Genomic DNA, 23,604 nt, shown 5'->3' with positions numbered 1-23,604 from the left:
ACGTAACTCTGCACTTCATGTCTGCCAGAAGGTTCTTGGCCAAACTGAACTTCTCTCACAGTTCCAAACAGACATCTCCCTTCCCTGCTACTCTGTCTTTGCTCCTGCTGTTTTCTTTATATAGACCAATCTTTCCTTTTTTTCTTTCCTCCAACCAGCCCTACTCTTAGAAATAAGCCAATACCAAAAACCCAAAGGCCGAATGTTTTCCCTGCTAAGTGGATGATGATATGTAATGGGGGTGGGGTGAGAGAAGAATGGAGGAACTCTAGATTACGTAGAGGGAAATGAGAGGGAGGGGGGTATGAAAAATGGTGGAATGAGACAGACATCATGACCCTATGCACTTGTATGATTACACGAATGGTATGCATCTACATCGTGCACAACCAGAGAAATGAAAAGATGTACCCCATTTGTGTACGGTGAATCAAAATGCAGTCTGTAAAAATAAAAAAAAAAAGAATTTAAAAAAAAGAAATCTTCAAAATGAAACTCAATGCCATCTCCTCCAAGAAGACACCCAGGACCGCCTGAGCTGGCCAGGGAGTGCTTCCTCCCCCCTGCACTCCCACCGCCTCACCTCACTTCTCTGATGGCTGCTATTGTCTTTGACATCACATTCTAGGTCTTTGTGCAGCTGTCTCCACTGACCACTAGGCCCGCTTCCTGCCACTGTTAACCATAGTTAAGTTTCTTAAAGGCAAAGATGCCTTTTCTTCCCAGGACCTTGCATAAGCAGCTCCTCACATCTGGCCAAGTGAGTTCTCCATCACCTGCCTCTCTCCCTGCATTAAATACCTCGTGTATTAGTAAGCAAAAATGTGGAATGCATAAAATCCAGCCTTTTTTCAGTGCTCCTACTTTTCCCAAATGGAATTTTTTTTAAAAGGTCAATTTAATTTTCCATGGCTAATCCAATCATTTTAATAACTTATTTTCTTCATTCAAATTTTATCTAATAGGAGCAAATCCAGTCCCTTCCAAGTATCGTAATCCCACAATTCTTTTCATTTTTCTTCCTATTTCCAATGCCACCTTCCTTGGCTTTTGGGGACAGTTAAATTTACTGCTCTCGAGGTTTCTGAGGACAAGGACAACATCTTAGTCATCATTACATTCCCAGCACCCGTCAGGACCTGAATGTCCAATAGAGTCTGAAGAAAGCACAAGCGAACGAAGGTATGGACGCTGCGTTAGAGGGGGAGTCGCAGTTCTCCCTGGAGGAGAACCTTTGCTTCCGCAGGTCTGACATCATCCTCGCCCCGTGCCCACGAGGCAGGCGCTAGTGCCATCCCCACACATCACAGATGGGAATGAGACCAGGAAAGAGTAAGGAACTTCACTCAGCCACACTTCCAGGAAGCGCTGAAACCCAGGTCCATCTGGCTGCAGAGCTGTAGCTCTTAACGAAAAAGCCCTTCAGATGGTGGTGCTGCCTCGGTTGTTCCACCCTGGCTCAAGGTGGGGAGCCCTCCTGGGACAGTGCCAGCCTAGGAGGGATGGGATGTTGGCCTTTTGGCTGAGGAGGTCTGAAAGAGAGATGAGGAAGGTTGAATCTGAGAACAGAGAGTAAAATAAAGAATGTGTACACGTGGGGGGGGGGTGTTTGCAGTGTACATACGTGGTATGTGTATGCAGTACATGTGTGGTGTATGTGTGTGCTGTAGTGTAATACATGGAAACAAAGCGAATGAGTCATAGGAAACAGTTTTGAAGACTAGAATATGCAAATAACCAGGAGTCACATTTTGACTCCAATCTTGGCCAAACTCAACTTCTGAATGAACTTGGACCTGTCACCATCCCCCTTCACTAGTTCTCTGAGAAATGAGGTTCTGTCACCCTCAAGGAACCACTAGGAGGATCTATAAAATTCAGAAGGTAATGAAAGTCTCAATACATACAGGGGAATCAAAAGGAAAAAAATTTGTGGTCACTGATTTGAAGGAATTCCTGTTTGAATTAGGGGAAACAGACACATGAAACTAGCTCTAATGTATGCAGGGTGAAAGATGAACAACAATGAACCATAACTAACATTTCTTGAGCTTTTTAACTGCATAACAGAGTAAAAGATGCTAATCCCACAACAAGCTTACAAAGTAACTGTTATTAGCAAGCCCATTTTGCAGATGAGAAAGCTGATAGCTAGACACATTTAATGTTTACTCCAAAGACAGACTAATGTTAAATGGCACAGCCAAGATTCATACTAGTCCCATGTAACCCAAATCTTCTCTTGTATTACCTCCCTGTGGTATTTCCTTTAGCAAATCAAAGATGGCAGAGGGCAGAGAAATAGAACCTTTACCCTTAACTTGCCAAAGAAGCAGCCAACAAAAAAGCAGATGCCTTTTAAAACTGTGTCGCTTTAAGGCAATGTGAGAGGTCCCGTGACTGTCACCATCTGTGTGTCTAACTACAAACTCAGAAAGATAGGGAGGGAGGTAAAAGTGAAAGAGGGTGCACGTGGGGTGGGGGGTGCAGAGAAGGTGTGGGATGGGGACACCAGGAAGTTCCCTTGCAGCAGAAGGGTTGCACGCACCCTCAGAAAGATGCCTTGTCAACCATATTAGTGTCAGAGAGGAGACTCTGGTTCCAGCTTTGCCTGACTAATCTCCAGCTGAAAATCACCAGTCCCCTCTCCCCTAATCTTTTTTGACTTCTCCTAATGCTTTAGGAAAGCTTAAGACCATGAGCCCTCAGGGAACAAAGCCAGGCCCATCTGTTCAGTCAGGAATTTGCCAAAGTAAAAGATCAGTCAGGCTTTGACAATAACTTAGCATCTAGATGACCCCAAATACTTACCCAATGAATCATCCAAAAATAACTTGAAATAATTGTGAATCGTGATTCCAAAGGAGAGATGCCTTTTTAACACAGATAATTACTGGGCTACTGTTAATGAGAAAATGAAATAACATAATAGTTTTTTTGTTCTCTCTTTGGAATATGCTTTTTTCTAAAAACCACATAAAAATAACCAAATCATCTTGTGTGGAGAAGAAAACAATGTCTTTGTTTTCAAAGATTTTATTTCTTTTATTATAAGACATAAGGTAAAAACTTGTATATTTTGAAAAAGATAGAAAATGGTAATAAAATGGGCATTTTTCTTATTAAGAAATATGTTCATAAATATGCTTTATCAAATGTTAAAATGATTATTTTTGCAAAATAATAATAAATAGAGCAGAGCTGTAGCATACAAGTGTCAACCCAAAGTACTGGAGGTTTTTATATGTTTATAAAAATTCAGACCTTTGATTATATTTAAAAATTTGGCATTTTATACTCCAGGTTATCAATAATTCAGGTTTTAAAAATATTTTTATGATAGCTCCATGATTTCAAAAAACAATGAAACACAACAGGTGGTTAGAGTAAGGAGCATTTGTTGAAAATAACCTTCCCCTAAATAAAAAAATTGTGAAACACATAAGATACAAGTTTTAAACCTATAAATGGTACACATGTCAGTTCCCAATTCCACACATCTCTGTGAGCATTAAACAAAAATTGTTAGCTTAAGCTTTAGGTTCCAGCAAGATCCATCATTTCTTTTCACAGTTTGATGGAGTGTCAATAGTCATGACCATGATGAGCCCAGTTCTCACAACTCTAGCTCCATGGAGATAAGGTACTTGGACAGTTCTCCTTAGAATAAATTCCTTGGGTGTTCCCATATTCACTGATCATCCAATGGCCTCAAATTCACAAGAACACTGGGCAGAATTCTGAGGATGAAAAGCTCTTGTTCTAGGCATTCTTTTGTAAGCTTGGATTCTCTACTATCCAAAGGAGCGAAAAAACTCACGTGAACACCAAACATGTCCCATAATGAACGCTGGGTGTCCACAAAGCAAGGTCAGCCTTTTCCCATAAATAAATACTGATTCTTTACAAAGATCTTTCATTTCCCATGCACTTTGTTGCCCAGGAGGCTAACATGTTCCTTCCCGGCTACATCCGGGGAAGCCACATCTAACAACACTTAAGTATCCAATCTAATATAGATTATCGGTCCCAGTGGCCTTTGACGACGCCCATCAGGAGGACATCTGGGTGATGCTGGGTGTCTAGAGCACAGAAAGATCGTGGCAGGATTTGGACTTGAGCTTGAAGGCCATGTTCTTGTTATTTTTGGCCACGATCTTGCCCCAGAAGCGCCTGGCTTTCCTGGGGATGCTCTCTCTCCGTTTCTGGTAAGCCAGCCGCCGCTCATTCTTCTCCTTGCTGTCCCGACGAAGGCGGACCTGCCGCACGATGCCCTCGAACAGCTCCTTCACATTGTGCTGGACAGCTGCTGAGGTCTCAATGAACTTGCAGTCGAACACCACAGCACATGCTCTCCCTTCTGGTAAGGAAAGGCAGAGGAGAAGGTCAGAGGGGCTGTGGAGTGTGACCGGGCCCAGCACACAGCCACGCTGGGTGATTCCTGTAAAACTGTCCTCAGAGTAACTGAGGTCAGCCCGATAAGCAATGGATAGAGGAGGTCACTCCGACACATGCCCTCCCAGGGCACAAACAGAAGGAAAGAGTCCCACAAGAGGATCCCTGGAAGCAGGAGAGATTCTCTTCAGATCTGTTCAGCATGAATTGACTGTGTGAACATCCAATTGCATCAGATATAGTGTATTAATTAGAACATAAAGCCATAGCTTTAATTTATTACAGACTCATTACATGCCAAGAATTAGGCTAAGTTCATTATAAACACTTTCTCAATGCTCATAATAATCTTGGAAAATATATTATTATCCCCCATCAGACTGATGAAGAAACTAGGGAAAGGGCTCTTTTAAAAACTTGTCAGAGTTCACACTGCCTGCAAGTGACTATGAATCCAGCCCAGCTTAAATCTCTAGACCACACTCTTTCTCCTGACTTGGTTCCTAAACTGAAAATTAGAATTCTACCACTTAACTTTCCTCTCTTTAAAAAAAAAAAAAAAAAAAAAAAAAAACCTGTTACATTTTTTAATGAAGTTTTTCAGTTACATCAAACTATTCAAGCTTCTCTGAATTTCAAATATTTCATTGTATTCAATAATCACATATCTCAGTTCCAATTTGGAAAGAAATGATTTTTGTGGACAATCATGTCATAATAGTAAGACATTATCAAAAAGTTGAGTACATTGTCTTGACTGGGTTGGGTTTCTCTTCTCTAGAGCAGGTTCTGGCAATGCTGCATTTTATTTTGATATTGTACCAGGGATAATCTGTATTAGGTCAATAAAATCTCAAGCACTTGGGTGCCCACTCAACAAACAGAAAGTATCCTCAAACTAAGTGTGAAAAAGTTTATGAAACCATCCAACCGATGCTAACATTTAGAAGCAGAGGATAGGATAAGGAGTTGTTTCTAGGGCTTGGAGGAATCAGCGACCCCCAGAGTAGAATTCTTCTCCTCAATGAAACTCTTTCCCACAATTCCCCTAAATCAGAGTTCCCCATCCTTCTTGCATAAAGATTTTCTTTTCCCTTCCTTGACACCTTGGAGAACAAAGAGAAAAGAGTGGAGACTGCCAATAAATCCCTGAGCATGGCATTTTAAATCATCAGAGTGTGTATATTATTTAGCAACTCCTTTATAATTGTTAGAGCTATAGGTGAGTAAGAGGAGACTAATTTTATACACCAGGGCATTTCCATTCTGTATATGTGTGTGTCCTGTGTTTCATTAAAACCTAGCTTGAAAGCTTCAGTTAATGTCTCTGCTGAGGTGAAATACTCTGATGCCAGTCCATTGTGAAGGGGGTTCTCCGCCACGTAAAACCAGGGGATTTTCTCATTAATATTTCTAAGTTCTATTACGCTTCCATTTTCAGCCGGTTTAAAAATAAATGACATTATAATAGGGCCAACAAACTATTTTATCAAAGTAGGAATAAATATCTAGAATGGCTTCAGGGGGATTATCATAATGCATTCATGGAAAACCACCAACATAACCCAGGTGACATTCAAGTGTGCTGTTAAAAGTAATATAGAGTTGTCTTGTACAGAGGTCAGACTAATCTGGATAAGAAGAAAAATGCTCTTAAAAAATATGGAAGGAATGAAAAGACAAAACCAGAAAAACAAACAAACAACAACAACAAAAAAGTCCCTGAGCATGATCTCTTCCCTAAAGGAATTCCAGGAAATCCCTTAGGGTGAGGAGATTGGAATCCTGCAGGAAGACCAGATGGACAACCAGCAGGAGATGACCATTGGGGACGGGAGCAGTCTTGGAAGGTATAGGTAAGCTCCAATGAGCATTTTAATGAGTCCCTGGTTCCAGCCTCATGACAAAGGAAGAGAAGGACATGTGGGCAGGGGTTCTTTCCAAGGCACGGGCGCCACCCCCTCTTACCTGACACAGACACCTCCCGGCACCGCACGAGGTCACTTTTGTTGCCAACTAAAATGATAGGAATGTCCTCTGTCTGCCGGGCCCTGCGGAGCTGTATTCGCAGCTCAGATGCCTTCTCAAAGCTGGCGCGATCTGTGATGGAGTAGACAATCAGGTAGGCATCCCCGACTTGCATGCAGTGGTCTTGGAGCCATTCATTTTCTCCCTAAACGGACACAAAGATCTTCCATGAGCTCAGGGTGGCCTGGGAAAGAAACTGTCATTTTGCAAAGAAACCATGTGTGTGGTCCTAAAGTAACTTTGCTGATAACAGAAGGGAAGAAAACTGCTTCAAACTCCTCAAAATCCAGTGGACTTCCAGGCCTATGAGATGTCGGGGCTGTGAAGATTGCTAGCCTGCATGGTATTTGTGCCAAAAAGCCTTTATTTCTTCTACAGCTTGAGTTGATAAATTACATAACTGGTCAGCCATACAGTATTTCTATCTAAACTTCCCCAAAAAATTCCTTTTGACTTTTCCAAGGGATAACATTAAGAAACCTTTTATGAGGAGGGTTCTCAGTAAACAGAAGGTCTCACATATATGCTCAGAAGCACAAAACCTTTGAAAAGCAAATGTTGAAGACTAGTGTCGAGAATGTCAACTTCATACAAGATGGTTTTATGTGTTTGAAAGTAACTCCTATGCTTGTTTGAACTTTCCCTAAAACAAATACACTTTCTGTGTTTTTTAATAGAACTAAGGGCAGAACACTGAAGCTTGCTTGTTATTCAGAGCTCATCTGTGAATGACCTGTTCCTCAGAACAGTTCTGTTTTTCAGAAGTAAATGTTTTTAATCAAGGGAATGGGCCCACCTCATCTGGAATAGCTGCCATGTAGGACAAGGTCACCCTCACACCAAACAGCCTGTTGAAAGGCTCACTGAGAGCCCAAGAACTCACTGACAGCTTCAGGTTCTGCGTACCTTATTTTCCCACATGTCCAGCAGTATAATTGTGGCACTTTCCCCGTCCACAATCAGGGTGCGCTCATATGTATCTTCTAGAAAAGAAAGAACATTGATACTGGAATCAGATGAATATGCAACACTTCGACATAAGGGGGTCATGAATAAAGTTGTGCTAAAAAACACACTCAATATGCAACTAAGTACATAGATATGCAGATATTTGCAAATAAATTACCTTCTGTCATGTTCAACAACATATGACGGCTATTTCTCCAGGACTCTGTAAGCAGATCACCTATATCTCTCAAATATGTACGACTAAACCAATTGAATTAAAAGATATTCATTTCCTTTGTTCCTCAACCTTTGTATAGGAAAACCACTTATGAAAATAAACTCATAAGAGCCTCTGACTCAGGTTTAACAGAGGAGGCTATGACAAAGTATTAACTGTAAGCCACTGTTTCATAAGCCTTACATGGAAATCCACTGTACCTATCAGTGGATGGTTCTGGAATATTCACTGGCAATTTCATGAGCTTTGAACTCAGAGATATTTCTCCTCCTTGAGACTATGCCTGTGGGCTATAGTTTTATTCCTTAAAATAATAGCAACAATAATAATAATAGAAACTCAGTTCTCTAGGACTGAATGAGCTTGTTTTTCCATCTTGAGTACATCAGAAGTAGAGCCTCCAGTTCTACTTGGTAATGGAAACTTTCCTTCATGCACTTGAACCCAGATTGAGTGTAGGTGAAGGGTGAACACAGTGCAGTGGGCCAAAGTAGCTCCAGTCTGGAAAAATCTGTCAGGGTGGCAGCACAGGATGTGCTAGGATTTTTGCAAGAAGGATTCCCCATCGACCCCAGTTAATCCCATCCCTACTCTGTTTTCACAATGCAGTGTCCTGTTTTGAATTTCATCATCTGAAAATTATGACTTTTCTAATGACATCATTTTTCTTCTTCATCCTTTTGCCTGGAATCTCTTCCCTCAGCTACCAACAAGGCTTGTCCTTACCTTAACCTTCTGGGGAGGTATCCCTAACCACCAATTTAAAATCTCTCTTTTGCAAAACCTCTCACTAAAATTCCTTATTCCATCTCCTGTTTTGTTTCTCCTTTGCATTATTGTCATTGAACATGCAACACATGTACCTCGCTGATTTTAGTATTTGCTGCCTCCAACTTGCCAGAATGTTAGGGCAGAGATTTGCATCTGTGATGTTTACTCTGCCCCTCCAGCACCCAGGACAGTGTCTGGTATGCTGCAGGTGCTCAATAAAAATGTGTCCAGTGAGTGAATGAATGATATACAGAGCATTGAGGCTGCGAGCACAAGCCAACCTGAATCAGAATCTGGGTGCCATCCCTGCTTAACTATGTGGCTCTGGACCACATATATAGATCCTCTAAGGTTATTTTCTTCATTTACAAAATGAGATAATCATATCTACCCCTTATGGCTGTGTGACAATCACATATACTAAGCCTGGACACTAAGTAGAAACTTCGTAAGTGTTAGCGCTTAGCATCACTTCCTCACATGCAAGAAGCTGGTTTTTGCCACAGCCAGATTGTTCTATTCCAGGTAAATCCTACCTTAAGAGCACTATGGTTGGGGAGCCAGAATGGCTGATGTTTTATAATAGATGGGGGTTTGTTGGTTTAGTGTTTCTTTACCTAAGAACTGGAACCAGAAAAGGGAAAGGAAAGAAAACACAGACAAAGAAGAAGTTAACCAGAGATGGCTCTGTCTGTTTCCCACCTTCTAAAGTGTCATTAGCAGAAGTAACTGTTTCCCCGGTGGCGGGGGTGGGGGTGGGAGGCAGAATCTGTTGTGCCCATCCTGTTTGCTGCATCCATGTGGAGGAATTCACAGTGGGATGCAGTTTGGCTTACTGGAGAGCAGGGCCTCATGACCTCAGGGTGCACATTCATGAGAGCCAAAGGAAACACTCAGCACCTGTGCAGCTGAGCTGGAGGGGAGATCCGACTGTCCCCTACTACCACAGAGTGTTTTTCTCTTTTCTCTAAATCCCCTCCCTGAACTCAGAAAACTCTCCAGAAGGCACTTTCTCTGCCTTCAGTTGCCACCCATCAACCAAAAGCAGGTAGAGGAGGATTTGCCTAATTGCCCACGTAGTTCACGTAGAAACAGAACATGTTCCAGCAGCTGAGGGCCAAAGCAAACTCCACGTTTCTCTTGGTCTAAGAGCTATCAGAACAAGTCTAGAGAAACAGTGGACTAAGAATCACAATTGTGAAAGTGGAAACCAGATATTTTGCTGTTGTGGAAGTTTCCTAACAGGATCATTCTATCTGGCCTTACCTTTGCCTGAAACTCACAGTGCTGGAGACCCAAGAGCCTAAAACAATACACCCCCTCCTTCCAGCTTGGGTTTCTAGCCCTCTGCCTGGGAGCACCTGGGACTGTTCCAACACTCAAAAGTCCTGCTCGATGGCTTTCCACTAACTCAGTGCCTATAACCAAAGCTCTAGGTATCTCTTCCTCCCTTAGTCCTCAACCAATCTTTTAGCCTCTCCAAGTGTTAATTGAACAAGGTGAATAAAAGAACAGAAAAGTCTTTGAAATTTGCTCTAGGTTTAGAGAAAGGGTCGGGCCTATCAGCCTGTGGGGCTTGTTGGTAACCAGGGTTCGGGATGTTCTCATTTCTTTCATGCTCTGCATGAAAGCTGGGGGTGTCTGGACACACTGCATAGCAAGAGAAGTCATCCTAGTGGGCCAAGGAGGTTCTAGAGGGGGCCACTGTGCTCAGTGGCCATTTTCCCTGGACCAGTACACCTCAGTTTGCTTTTTCCAATCTGATCCCACCGACAAAAACTCTGTCCCTGACCAAACTTGCAGCACGAACCCTCTTCTTACCTTGAGTTTCTATGTCTGTCTTTGGAGAGCCCAGTTTTAATCAGAATCCTGCTGAGTCAGATGAGTGAGACTCCCCCAGTCTCAATATCTGATCAAATTCCTCATTCCCCAACCTTTGATGTCTAAGTCCTTGGCCTGACTCCAGCAAGAATTCCCCTAATCTCAATATTTCTTCTTAGTAAAGTTTCCATCCAAAGACCCTCCCAACCTGCTCCTTTGTTATAAATCACACTTGTTCTTATTATATTTGGACTTCAGTCCATCCTCTCCCCCTAACTGCCATAGTCCTGAATGGTCTTCCTACCATATACATTTTTCTTTAGCATCCTTTGTGCTCAGAGGCCTCTCCTGCCCAAGACTGGCTCAAGGACTGGCTCTTGCAGCCCCTTCAAAGCTCTGAAACTCCAGCATCTCTCCCACCAAAAGAACTTTCAACTACTTTCAGCTTTCAGAGCCCAAGAGGCACCAAGGAACCTTGGAAGAAATGCTTGCTCTCGTGCTCCTCTCCTCTATTGGCTCATGTCTCCTCTGCACATCTGAAAGGGCCCCAGGCAAGAATGACAAGCGGGTGGGTAGACAGGGAGCAGGAGCTTACAGGTACTGAAACCACAGTTCTGGAAGGTAAGCACATGGGAAGGAGATAGCAGATCCAGAGTCCATGGTAAGTACGTTTATTCCACATGTCCCCTGTGTGTGCACTATGCTACCTGCCTAATGTCTGCTCTTTTAGTCTGCATAATGCCCTGTGAAGTACTGTCACAATGACACTAATGAGGAGGCTTCAGGAGGTTAAGGGGTTTGTCCAAGAGCACCTAGGTAAGTCTGTGTCACAGTGGGATCTAAGTCCACTCATCAGACTCTGTGCCCAGTCTTCCTTCCTGCCCTTCCCTGCATGTGCTCCGCCTTCACATCTAGCACAATGCTTCCAAATCCTGGTGGTCTTTAAGGTGCAACTCAGACAACACCTCTTTCCTGAAGCCTTTTCTGATTTTCACAGAACTCATTTCTCCTTCAAATTCCACTTTCTCACAGCCTGTTCCCCTTGCAATTCTCCCACGACACCCTAGCTTCAGTTACAGTGGTGTATGTCTGACCTCCAAGGGGCACCGTGAGCACCTCTATGGGGGGAGCCCCAGGACATTTGCATGTCCCCACAGGACTCACCAAGTTCCATGGTGTGTGTTCAGTAACTGTTTAGGAATGAATGAATAAATGGCATTAAATGTGCACAGAGTCGTAAGATTATCACAATGAAACTGAAACAGCATCCATCTTTATTGGGAGAAATGAGGATGAGAATATTGTGTATATTTTTTCTTATGGTTCGTTGTGGGGAGAAAAAAGGAAAAGAATGTAGGGGTATGCCTTGGAAAACCTCCGTCTTGGGAAACACAAAGCCAACTAGTGATTCCAACAGGGTCTATATATAAGGAATATCATCCTAGGTGGTATAAATGAAGTTACTCGAATAGGATATGTAAGATAGGAAGCACCTGAGAAGCTTCTCACTATCTAAGATTCTCAGTTTAAGGAGGTAAGGAACAGATTCTCTCTCCTCCTCTCCCTCTCTCCTAACAAAGAAGTTCCCAAATGCAGAAGGTTGCCTATCCAAATTCCAGTATGAATCACTCTTCTCAATACTTTAAGCCTATGGGGATCGTGTCCTCTGGATACACACCACCCTATTCTAATGGACAGATATTTTTGAAAGTCTATTACTCTTTCAATCCCTCCCTCTTAAAAATAAACAAAAACTATTGGTCAATGAAAGAGTTGTCAATCCTTAACTCTTAGGATCCTCAAAACACTTTATTATTATTTCTTAAGTAATTTAAGAATTTTAAATTAATTTCACCCTGATCTCAATTATAGCCACTGGCACAGAGCTCCTTAGTGACACAGTGTAGTTTGCCCATCTCAGGGTGCCCCAGAGCGGTTTTCTAGTCACATCCACTCATCATCCTTCACAAGAAAAGAATTAACCATATAACACTGGCCCTGTTTCTCCCTCGACTCTGGCTTAGCCATAGCCCCTGAGATTCCAGAAGTGAGAGAGAAATTGATATTACATCAGTGAGTCATCATTTATAGCCCAGTTCCTGAGCTGCCTCTTGAAGCAGTGAACTCCCTGACACTGAGACAGTTAAGAAGAATAAAACCTTTAGACGAAATGGGCTGATGTAGTGAGGAGTAGGATTCATATGCATCAGATGGGGAGGAAACGTGAGTCACCACTAAGCCATCTTCCTACCCCGGAAGTCTGTGATTCAGTTGTGTGTTGCAGCTGGAAATATGGACAAACCACGTGACCTGGGTGCACTGGACAGTTCTTCCTTCATTTCTATAGTTGTAAATAGGGACACACAGCTGCCCTGGTTACATGGACTAAGATCAGCACTGTAGTTGAAGGACACTGCATGGACACCATTGGCTATTAGGGTCCTCATATTCCATCCCAGAATATAAGGTTTTCCTTTATATGCATTTATGAAATAATATCATCTCTAAATAATTTTAGAAACAGGGTTTCAACAAATAAATATTTGGAATGAGAGTGTACAGGGAAAATTATCTTGAAAAAACTCTAAGACTCCACACCAAGTTATTTATCATCATTGTCATTATTTCAAAAAATTTTTTAAAATATCATACTATTTCAAATACAGATTTTGAACTATTTTACACCAGTAAGTCTTCAATATTGGTGGAAACAGGCTGGTGAATACACTTAAATAGTTTTTGCTCTTTGTTTTTCTTCAGTGGGTTTTGTTGTAGGTATAACCATGGGAAAAGGCTACCCCTGTACTGAGCTCTTGGAATCTGATCCAGGCCAGAGTCAGCAGAAGCCAGAAGTAGGATCCTGACCTCTGGCTCTGTCCTCTTTCATCAGCCTCCCTCAGACCCTTCAGACTTAGAACCTCAGAAACACCCATTATGGCTCAAGTTCAACAGACTTTGGTCTTGTACACAAGCATTTTCATTTTCTTGTCATGAGGGCCTGTGCCAGGGCCTTTCTGGGGACTCAGCTCCCCATCCAGTGCCAAGAAGGCATAACTTCAGCTCCAAGTCTGCAGATAAATGACCCTCTGGCTCTCTTTCTGCCTGGACCACTGCTAAGAGACAGAAGCCCAGCAAGCCTGGGCCACCTACCTCCCAGCACCTCGCAGTCGCTGTCCATGCTGTCGTGCACGCCTGCGAAGATGTTGGCGAGGGTGGACTTGCCCACCCCCTGCTCCCCTATGAGCACCACGCGGTAGTAGGTGTTTCCTGACTCGGAGGAGATGACAGAGTCTGTAGAGTCAGAGGACCAGCTCCGACGGCAGGGGTCCTCAGGGGTGGCAGAGTGGTTGTTGCGCTGGTTGTATGGGTGGGGCTCTTTCTGGACCATAAGATGCCTGCCATCTGCCGGGATGCTCCAGCGCTGCTGCTGTGGCTGCATGCCCACAGTGCCCTGGCGCATGGTGACATTATTCAGAGTCATCGTGGGGTCCTAGGAAGCAAATCAGCCAAGATGCTGGCATTGGTAAGGAAGAGTGAAAGTTCAGGGGACTTAAACACATGGTCAGTCATCAGTGGTATTCTATGAAATGGGTAAGAATCAAGTTATCATTAAGCAACACCAAAGAAACAGCCTCCAAACCCCAATAAGCCAGGCTTTCAAATGGGGAGATATATGCGTGCACACACACACACACACACACACACACACAATTAGTGACCAGATCCTCAGGTAGTCTGTCATTTGCACAGAAAATAAAAAGTACCATTAACATTGCCCGCTGCCCATGAGCTTCCTCCATCCTCAAAGAAGCCTGGGGGTCCCCACTCTGAGCTAGGCACAAAGGCAGTTGAAAAGAAACCACAGCCTCCAGAGATGGCCTGAAAAGCAACAAGTCAGTGCTGCTGGGGACCAGCTGGCCAGGTTAGCTGCTCTTGTCTAAACATGGCTCTTAATTGCACCAGCATCCTGCAGGCTTTTGTGCCTCAGTGGGAAACACGTGGCAATGACATCACTCCCCCTGGTTGGACTGGACAGGCACTTATGGGAACTTCCATGTTTAGTAAAGTTGCCCTGATGCTCTCCAGCTGCCTGAACGGACCATTATTTGAGGAGTGGGGGCAATTTCTGTTCAAGGTTTATGCCTCAGCTCTGCCTCTTGCCGGTAGTCACCACCTTTAAAATATCCCAGCCCCAAGCCTAGTCATTCCGGCAGGGAAATGACCTACTCACATTCAGACCCATCTCATTTGCAGACAAGTGCTTCACTCCTATCAAACCACATCTTCTCCAAGGTTTCTTTAATTCGATTCATATTTTCACCTTCTTGAGACAAATCAGAAGGCCAAAGACTTTTCTAAACCATATTCACCAACTTCCTACAACTTTTCCCTTGCAAGACTACCTCACTCCGCACGGAGGTCTGTTCTCCCAGGCTGCTTGAGGTAAAATAGATGCATTCACATTTGAATCAGCAAGATCCACGGGAGAGTGAGGATGCACAAACCTCACCCCCACACTCCACACCCCAACTCTTGGCCACATACCAGGACCACCGACCGATGGGGAGTTTTTGATCTCTTAAAGGCAGCCCCTTCGTTGGTCGATTAGCATTCAAACAACGGAAAAAGTGTCATTGAGGGCTACCCGCTGACCACACAATCTGCAGGGAGAGGTGACCCTCCTCCTGAACTGAACTAAGGAACCTGCTAATGAGAAGCGCATCCCTTGTATCCGAAGTTCTTTCCCTTATCAGAAAACCACAGCGCAGACAGCAAGTTCCAGGGGCGCCCTTAACTTAGAAAGTTCCACCGGCGGGGAACGCCCACTCCCTGCCCTCCCGCTCCCAGCGCCGCTGCAAGAGCGCCTCGGGACGCCCCCTTACTTGGCTCCGCCGGGCCGTCCGGGTGGGCGTCGGTGAGTGGGTCCGCGTTGGGATGCCGAGGCCGCTGAGCGCCGGGAGCGTCCGCCGTGCCCGTCGTCCGAGCCTGCAGCCTGCAGCCGCCGCGGCCCCGCCGTTTATACCGAGCCCCGCCGACCCGCGACGGGGCTTTTCCGTGACGTCAGCGCTCCCGCCGGGAGGGGGCGGCTCTGCAGCAAACTCGGAGTTGCAGCCACTTGGCTAAATCAGTTACTCGCAGTCATGTGACCCCCTCTCCCCTTTTAAAAAAAAATAATAATGACAGTTCAATCCTGGATTTCCTTTATTTTGTTTTATTTTATTTTTACCAGGTGGACACTGGAAAATGGAAAAATACACTTAGCGCTACTTAATCGCCCTTCCCAGCAGAGCACTTGCAAGCTGTCGGGATAAAGGATGGAGAAGAAGACACATTTGAGTAGCGAGCCCAGCTTTGCCAAGAAAACAGGAATCAGCCGGTGTGCGCTGCGCGGGACCGTAGCTTTCAGGATGGGGCTGCAGCCGCCTCGAATGGCCAGAGCTTGTTTAAGCTACATCTTTTGCAAGGCAAACAGCCTCTGCCTCCCTCCTGGTAACCTGCTCCCTGAATTGCGGGGAGCCCCACACTGCTTTTTTTCCTTTTCTGGATGGGACCCAGAGAGAGGTGAGGAAAGGGGAGGAGACCTTGTAAAGGATAGTTTTGAAAAATAAGTTAATTCGGGATCCAAGCAGATAGTGCTATATATTGCTGGTCCTCCTACTCTGAACCAGAATGCTGAGGTTCCTCAATCGGGGAATTTAATCACATCCCAATCAGCATCATCTCTGAACCAGGCTCCCTGGCATTGCTGGGCCTGAGGCTTGGAGCCAAGGCTTCCCAGCCATGGGGAGGAACTCAAGCCCAAATCCAGGAGGGACTCCTGTGAATAAAGGGCAAAGGATAATAACAACTACTACTGCCATTTACTAAGCACTTCCTAGGACCTATATTTAGGTACAGTTAGGCCTCCAGGGACCTTACTCCTTACTACAGTTCTGCAATGTGAGGAGATTGCTACATCCACTGTCTGAGGGAGGAAAATGAGGCACTGCAAGAGAAATTTTTCAAGGTCAGAGAGCTCCTATAAATGGCAGGGTCAGCATTCAAAACCTGGTTTGTCTGAATTGCACTGCACCACCAAACAAAGGGTTTCTGTGACCTCTTATCCAGGGACATGGACATTTCAGATCCTTTCCAACATGTCTGTTCACTTTTCCAACCAGCTTCATCTCTGGGTTGGCTGGTGGCTCCAGGAGCAGCTGAAGGCACCAGTACCTATTAGAGAGGCTGGACTCTCCTGTGATTAGTCAATTCTTATCCTGCCCGCATTTATAGGCTTTGGGGATTATCTAAGTGGCCAGCTGCTGAGGCCTGCCAGGCCCCAAGCCGGCAAAGTTGGAATCTGCACAATAATGAAAACTTACAGCTCCATAGTCTCAGGAGTCTAGCCCCAATCTCCTACTTATTCTATACACAGGAAGCTCAGATTTGGAAGGCTGATGATCATTCAGTTAGGAAATGGTAGAGTCGGAACTAGAATCTGGATATCATAACTTTCTGAATAATGCCCTTCACATCTGTCCGGTTTTCCTTCTGGGTTTAACCAGAAGAGAATAGCTACAGATGTGGGGAAAAGAAGAGGGAAAGGAGATAGAAGAAACAGAGAGATCACTCACAAGTGTATATCATTAAAATACATACAATTTAGGCATTATCTGCATTTCAGAATTATCCATGCATTTTCCCTTGCTAAGCCTCTTGCTCTGTCAGCTGGTCTTAACCTAAACATTAGAGGGGTGAAAACTAATTAAGAATTAATCAGAGTTTATATCATATAGTCTCTCAATTCTTAGCACACTAATAAGAGCCTCACATTAACAAGAATCTATGGAGCATGGGCAGTGCGGAGCCCACCATGCAGGCATGGTGGGCCTGAGGCACTGTGAACCAAGGCATGCTGACTTGTCACCCTTCAGCAGCCAGACCTGGGCACACTAGGAACTCCTGCTGCAGAAACCCACTCCATGCAATGCTGCAGCCCAAAGCCTGCAACCATAGACCATCACAAGACCCCAACTCCTGCTTCCTGCCCTATAGTGAGAAAATGGAAGTCAGGCAGACCTGATTGGAGGTTGGGACTCAAGCATTGACCAATAGTGTACTTCTCCAAACCCTAATTAGCATAAGTTTGGACCAATAGCAGTGACCCTTGTGCTATATAAACCCCCTAGACTAGCACTCCAATGGAGAAAACCTGCTATTGGGTTCCTCTTGCACTGCCAAAGTTCTGTTCCTGTTTCTATTCTTCAATAAATCCTGCTCTTATACCAACTCATCCTGGCCTGTGAATTTTATTCTTTAAATTCACATCACAAGAACCTGGAAAGAAGAAATTAATGGTGAGCTGCTGGGGTCTGGTATGGCCGAACATTGAGAGCTGCAACACGTCTCAGCTGTGGAGCCCTGCAACCTTATGCAGAACCCACCTGCCAACAGAAGCGGAGAAACTCCAGTCTCACCTGCCAGCAGAAGTGAGGAATAAAGTTTCATTTCAAAACTTCAGTTTCACTATGGACTATTTTTCAATGGTAATATGGTAAAACACACCAAAAAAAAAAAGTTAACAAAAATTGGGATTGGAAGGTGTCACAGCAATGGTGTGTTTGAATAAAAGGATCTGCCTTTTTAATTTTCTGTCTCACAAGAAGCCAGATGAGGACAAATGAAAAAATAAAAACAACTACTTAGGAAAAATTTCAACTGCACTGCAATTGTTGAATGAATATTTAGAGAAAAGTCACAGTTGCACCTCACCAAAAGCACATTTGAGAGCCAGCTACCTGTCCAGGATTCCAGCTCACTGGAACCATCTGAGGGTATGGAACTGGATAACGAAAAAAAAAAAAAAAAAAAGCAAAATCAGGACATTTGGGCAAGTGATGAATTCTGAAGAGAAATTGGCACACTATTGCCAGTTCTTATTCTATGAATTAGTCTCTCTATATTCTCTCTGCCAGAGTTTGAAGGCCTCCTCAAGTCCTAGCTAAAATAAGCAGCTCGAGAGTAGAGCAGGGAGGCAGAACTTAAAGCAACAAAAATAACTCACATTTACTGACCAATATACATGCCTTATGTCAGTTAATCCTCATCACCACTGCCGTTACTCATATTTTACGATGGAAATTCTGAGGAACGACCTTGAATAATAGCTGGTGGGTGGTAGAGCTGTGCTCTCTGGGGCTACAGTCTTAACCACTGTTCTGTTTCAAGGAGAGCATGCTCCAGCCCCTGCACACATCCTAGCCCCACTAGTAGGAGGAACACTAAGCCTAGTTCCTTCCCACTTCCCTCAAAAGAGAAAGCATTTTTATGTGTTGGTGAAAGTCCATCCCATCTGCCGGGCCACATTTTCCTGTTGGGTGGGATTACTCTTCTCAAAGACATGGACCACACTTTTCTCTCTCTTTCTGTAGGCCCCAGGCCCTGGGTGAGAAGGTGAACTTGTGGCCCCTTAGGGACCTGCCCATCTTGCTGTCACTGTCGCTGTTCCCTCAATGTGTAGCCTTCCATACTCTCCAATGGGATGAGAGAGGGAGGGAAGAGTGGACAAGGAGAAGTAGAGCTTTCAACTAGGGTTGTGAATAAGGGCACCAGGAGCTTGCACAACCACTAATATATTATTACTTGGAATCCATCTCTTGAAAATTCAAGGGGAGGAGAGATGATGAGGATCTCTGCATGCCAGGATCAATTACGTTATTCTAAAAGTTGTAATTCTATTCTAAAAGCAACAGGAGCATTCACTTACCTTTAACACGCTATGCTGCCTCATACCACAGACTTAATACAACCAAGGTGGTGCTTACCTGTGCCATCAAGTTAAGGTTACTCAATGGGAAAGGTGACACCACACAAATGCTCTCCATTTTCTACTAATGAAGGTAGATAATAGACCCAGCACAGAGTAGGTGATAAAATAAATGACTTTCTTTTTTCCCATTGTTTTTAATTTTTTTTTCATAGCTTTATTGAGGTAAAATTGAAGTACAAAAAAATGCACATATTTGAAATATGCAATTTGATCAGTTTTGACATTTTGACACATATGTAACCAATACGATCAATATGAAAAGCATTTCCATTACTTTTTTTAAATTTCAAATCATGCAGACTGTATTTACTGCATGATTTATTACCTTAGTCAGTCACCTTAAGATATATAGACACCCCCACATCACAACTACTTCAAAATTAAATATTGTATTGGTTAGCTTTCCATTACTGTAATGAAATACCTGAGGTCATTAACTTTTAAAGAGAAAAGGTTTATTTGGCTCATGGTTTCTGGAGGTTTTTAGTCCAGGATTGGGTGGCCCCGTTTGCTTTGGGCCTCTATCAAGGAAGCAAGCACATCATGGCAGGAGCAATGGGGCAGAGCAAAAACTGCTAAAATCAGAAGCCATGAAACAGATATCCCCTTCAAGGGCACAGCTCCAATGATCTAAGGACCTCCCACTAAATTCCACCTCCTGAAGGTCTACATCACCTCCCAAAGGCACCAGCCAGAGGACCAGCCTTTTACCCGGGAACCTGTGGGAGCCATTCCACATGGAATGTATAGCAAGTGTTTTGCGTTTTCATGCCTTTAGGCAAGACAGGCTCTCCGGTTCCCCAGGTCCTTACTAATCCCTAACTTCTACTCCAACCAGCCGCTCTGGTTTATACTATTGACTTGGCCCCTAAAGGCATTTGACTTTGTGATCCCTGCATGGGCTGAAAGAAAAATGTAGGGAATTTGACATCAGAAAAGCAAGTTCAAACCCAGGTCCTGCCTCTTCTTAGCCTCATGATGCTGGGGATGTTACTGAACCCCAGAGGCCCAGTTTTCTGAGGACTAAAGACGCACTGAGTGTGGAAGCACCCGTTAACCCCAACCCCAGAGCACAGCGTCAACGGGAGTGATTGCAGCCCTGACGCAGGAGCCAAGCATTGGAGCTCCGCCTCCTGCCCTTGGTTTTGCTGCCTCCTCAAGATCAAGTTAAATGACTCCAGCAGAATTCAGGACACATGAGGCGGAGGGGGGAAGGTCAGGAGATGAACTCATATTTAACGCTACTAGGAAAAAGTAATTAGCAAGAAGAGTGGCATGGTTACATTCTTTGTAAACACACTAGGTCTCCACCAGCCACAGAAATATCAGGGGAGGAGCTGGGTGGGAGGCAATGTGCAAAGTGTCTGAGCACAAAAGGAACCACCCACCCACTGGGGGAATTCTAAAGAAGGAAAGAATTACTATATGGAAAATCGTTGCTTTACAGGAGGAAGGGGTGGGGGTTCCAACTGCAAAATCAAGAGAGCCTTGATTAGGAGAAAATATTGAAGAAAAAGATGGCTAAGAATAACCTCTCAACATCCAGAGGCCTGCAAGTTCCAGATGGACAGCCCCTCCAGCTGCACCCTCCCTCAGACCAGTCCCCAGCTTCTCATCAGACTCCTGCTGAGCAGATTTGATATCCCATTGAAAAAATTCCAAGCTAGCACCCCTCCGCCACTCCGTTAACCCAGCCTGCTACAGACCTAGACAGCCAAAGAGGCAGAGATAGCCAGGGCCCAGCTTCAAAAGTCCTGCAGTGAGTGCAGAGAGGGTGAGCAGGAAGGGCCTTGGGAGAGAGCAGATTCCTCCGTTCATTCATTTAACATCCAGAAAACCATAGAGCGTCTACTTATACAAGGATCTCTTTTAAGAGCTGGGGAGAAGGTCCTTACACTCATGAAACGTCTGTTCCAGTAAGAGAAATAGTTGATCCAATAGTTAACTAAACAAAGTATCACCACTTTTATTCATTCAGTCATTCTTCGAGCACGAGCAGGCTCTCTGAGCCTCAGCTTTGTCCTCTGCAAAGCAAGGGAGGGGCGGGGGAGGGGGAGGGGGAGAGGAAGGACCCTGGAATGAGATGGAAATTCTCACCCTATGTACATGTATGATTGTACAAATGGGGTGACTTTGCAGAGAAATGAGAAGTTGTGCTCCATTTGTGTATAATAAGTTGAAATGCATCCTGCTATCATGTATAACTAATTAGAACAAATAATTAAAAAAAAAAAAAAAAAACAAGAGGGGTTGAAAATACCGGAGAAGAAGTGTAAAGTAACATTGGGAGCGTGCCCACCAAGAAGTCCAAAGATGCTTGGGCAAGTGAAAATGTGAACAAGGGAAGTTCCATGCCCAGCTGGTGGGAGTGTAAGTTGGTATGGCCACTTTGAAGGTCAAACATCAACACCTAAGATGTTTATATCCTTTACCACCCAGCAATTCCACTTCTAAATGTACATCTTACATAAATTACACAAAGACAGAAACGCAACAATGTGGTGAAACCACTGTGGGCAACAATCTGAAATTGCCCAGTGGAAAAAACTGAACAATGTTACGTCAATGAATACAGAGGTGGCACATGCAGGTCAGTCCCTCCGCAAGATAGGGAGCTACTGGGAGGCAGGACTATATCATGTCCATCTCTAGATCTCAACTTTTAAAAGTGAACCTGGCACATGGAGGGTTCTTTTTTTTTTTTAATTTTTATTTTTACAGACTGCATGTTGATTCATTGCCCACAAATGGGATGTAACTTCATTTCTCTGGTTGTACACAATGTAGATTCACACCAGTCATATAATCATACATGTACATAGGGTAATGCTATCTGTCTCATTCTACTATCTTTCCTTCCCCCACCCCCTCCTGCCCCATTTTCCTCTACACCATCCAAAGTTCCTTCATTCCCCCCCAACTCCCCCACCCCCATCATCCACTTATCAGAGAAAACATCTGGTCTTTGTTTTTTTGGGTTTGGCCTATGTCACTTAGCATGATATTCTCCAACTCCATCCATTTACCAGCAAATACCAATTTTTTTTCTTCTTTATGGCTGAGTAATATTCCCTTGTATATATATAGCACAATTTCTTTATCCATTCATCAATTGAAGGCCATCTAGGTTGGTTCCACAATCTAGCTATTGTGAATTGAGCAGCTATGAACATTGATGTGGCTGCATCACTGTAGTATGCTGACTTTAAGTCCTTTGGGTATAGGCCAAGGAGTGGGATAGCTGGGTCAAATGGTGGGTCCATTCCAAGTTTCTTGAGGAATCTCCACACTGCTTTCCAGAGTGGCTATACAAAAAAGTGCTCATCATCTCTAGTAATTAGAGAAATGCAAATTAAAACCACCCTAAGATTTCATCTAACTCCAATTAGAATGGCTATTATCAAGAACACAAGCAATAGTAAGTGTTGGCGTGGATGGTGGGTTCTTAATAAGTGCCTTTTGAAAACCAAAAAATGAACAGCATGCACCACCCAACTTATCCAGTCAGCTGCTTCAAACTCCCTCATTCCAGCCTCACAGTGACCCTTCAGCAGGACAGATCTCTATCAAGCAGCCTGAATGCAATGGGCTTCCAGGCCACACGGAGGAGCTGAGTGGCTCAACAACCATGTGCTGGCACCTGCTATGTGCAAGGACGCATGTGAGAGGCTACGCAAGGTACACAACTCAGGGTACGACAAGGCCCAATTACTGAAGGAGCTTGGGACCGGAGGGCATAAAGATGTGCACACACAGACTGTGTTCTGATGTAGAATGTGAGACGCCATGTTAGACATGACACAAGAGGAAGTGGTGACCACATGACCTCTGGGGCAGGAGAGCCTTCCCCTCCTCCAGCATGCCTGCCTGCGCCCCTGCCACACACTGCTGTAATCTCTCTTGGAAGAACAGCGTTGAGAACCCCCTGGCTGCTCCCCTGCTGGTACACATCCCTTCCGTGGAGGGGGTGACCTTCCCGATTGGAGACATCAAAGAAGAAACTGAGTGTGAGAAATAGGGCTTCCTGCTTCTTGCTCGTCGGACCAGAGTGCCTCTCGAATGGGTGGTTATTTTCCTCTTGCCACCCTTCCCGCAGCACACAGCTGTAGGGGAGAGCCTGCAGTCGCGCTGTGTGAACAGTGTGGCAATCTCTGTGGGTGACCTTCCAGCAGCTCTTTCGGTCCCTCTTCTCTTTAGAGGTTCAGATAGTAGATGGAGAGCCTCTGGCATCAAAAGGTGGGTCAGGATTGGTCTCAGTCAGCCAAAATAAATCATCTCCTTTGCTAGAGATTGTTGTAAATATGGGCACATGATTCTGCTTTGGCCAATAACATGCAAAGGGTATCTCTTTGAAAGCTCCTGGGAAGGAATTTCCTAATTCATAAGAGAAAACCTCCTTTACCATCCCACTTCTTTCTGACTCCCAATCTACAAGTTAAGAACCTTGAGGTTTGTCACTCACTCAAACTCCAACTTACATGAACGTGGGGAAGATACCTGACTTATTTATCACTACACAGTCAATGTCTAACATGGTCCCTGGCTCATGGCTGATGTTCAATAATTATTTTTGAATAATAGAGTAAAGAATGAT

At 44.3% G+C, this 23,604-nt stretch overlaps 1 protein-coding gene across 1 annotated transcript; it reads right to left on the bottom strand.

The window, feature by feature from the left end:
- Nucleotides 1-3,030: 3,030 nt before the first annotated feature.
- Gem (GTP binding protein overexpressed in skeletal muscle) lies at nt 3,031-15,215 on the bottom strand. The gene is made up of 5 exons (XM_047525118.1): nt 15,085-15,215; nt 13,352-13,691; nt 7,330-7,406; nt 6,364-6,568; nt 3,031-4,360 (listed from the first exon to the last, which is right to left on the bottom strand). Exons 2-5 carry the CDS (start codon nt 13,680-13,682, stop codon nt 4,083-4,085), a joined length of 891 nt encoding a protein of 296 aa, XP_047381074.1. The 5' UTR covers nt 13,683-13,691; nt 15,085-15,215; the 3' UTR covers nt 3,031-4,082.
- Between the last annotated feature and the right edge of the window lie 8,389 nt (nt 15,216-23,604).

Source organism: Sciurus carolinensis, chromosome 1, assembly GCF_902686445.1.
Source record: "Sciurus carolinensis chromosome 1, mSciCar1.2, whole genome shotgun sequence".
In the NCBI taxonomy this organism is placed as follows: domain Eukaryota; kingdom Metazoa; phylum Chordata; class Mammalia; order Rodentia; family Sciuridae; genus Sciurus; species Sciurus carolinensis.
Note: the sequence above shows the minus strand (reverse complement) of the source record. Positions and strands in the feature narration are given on the sequence as shown.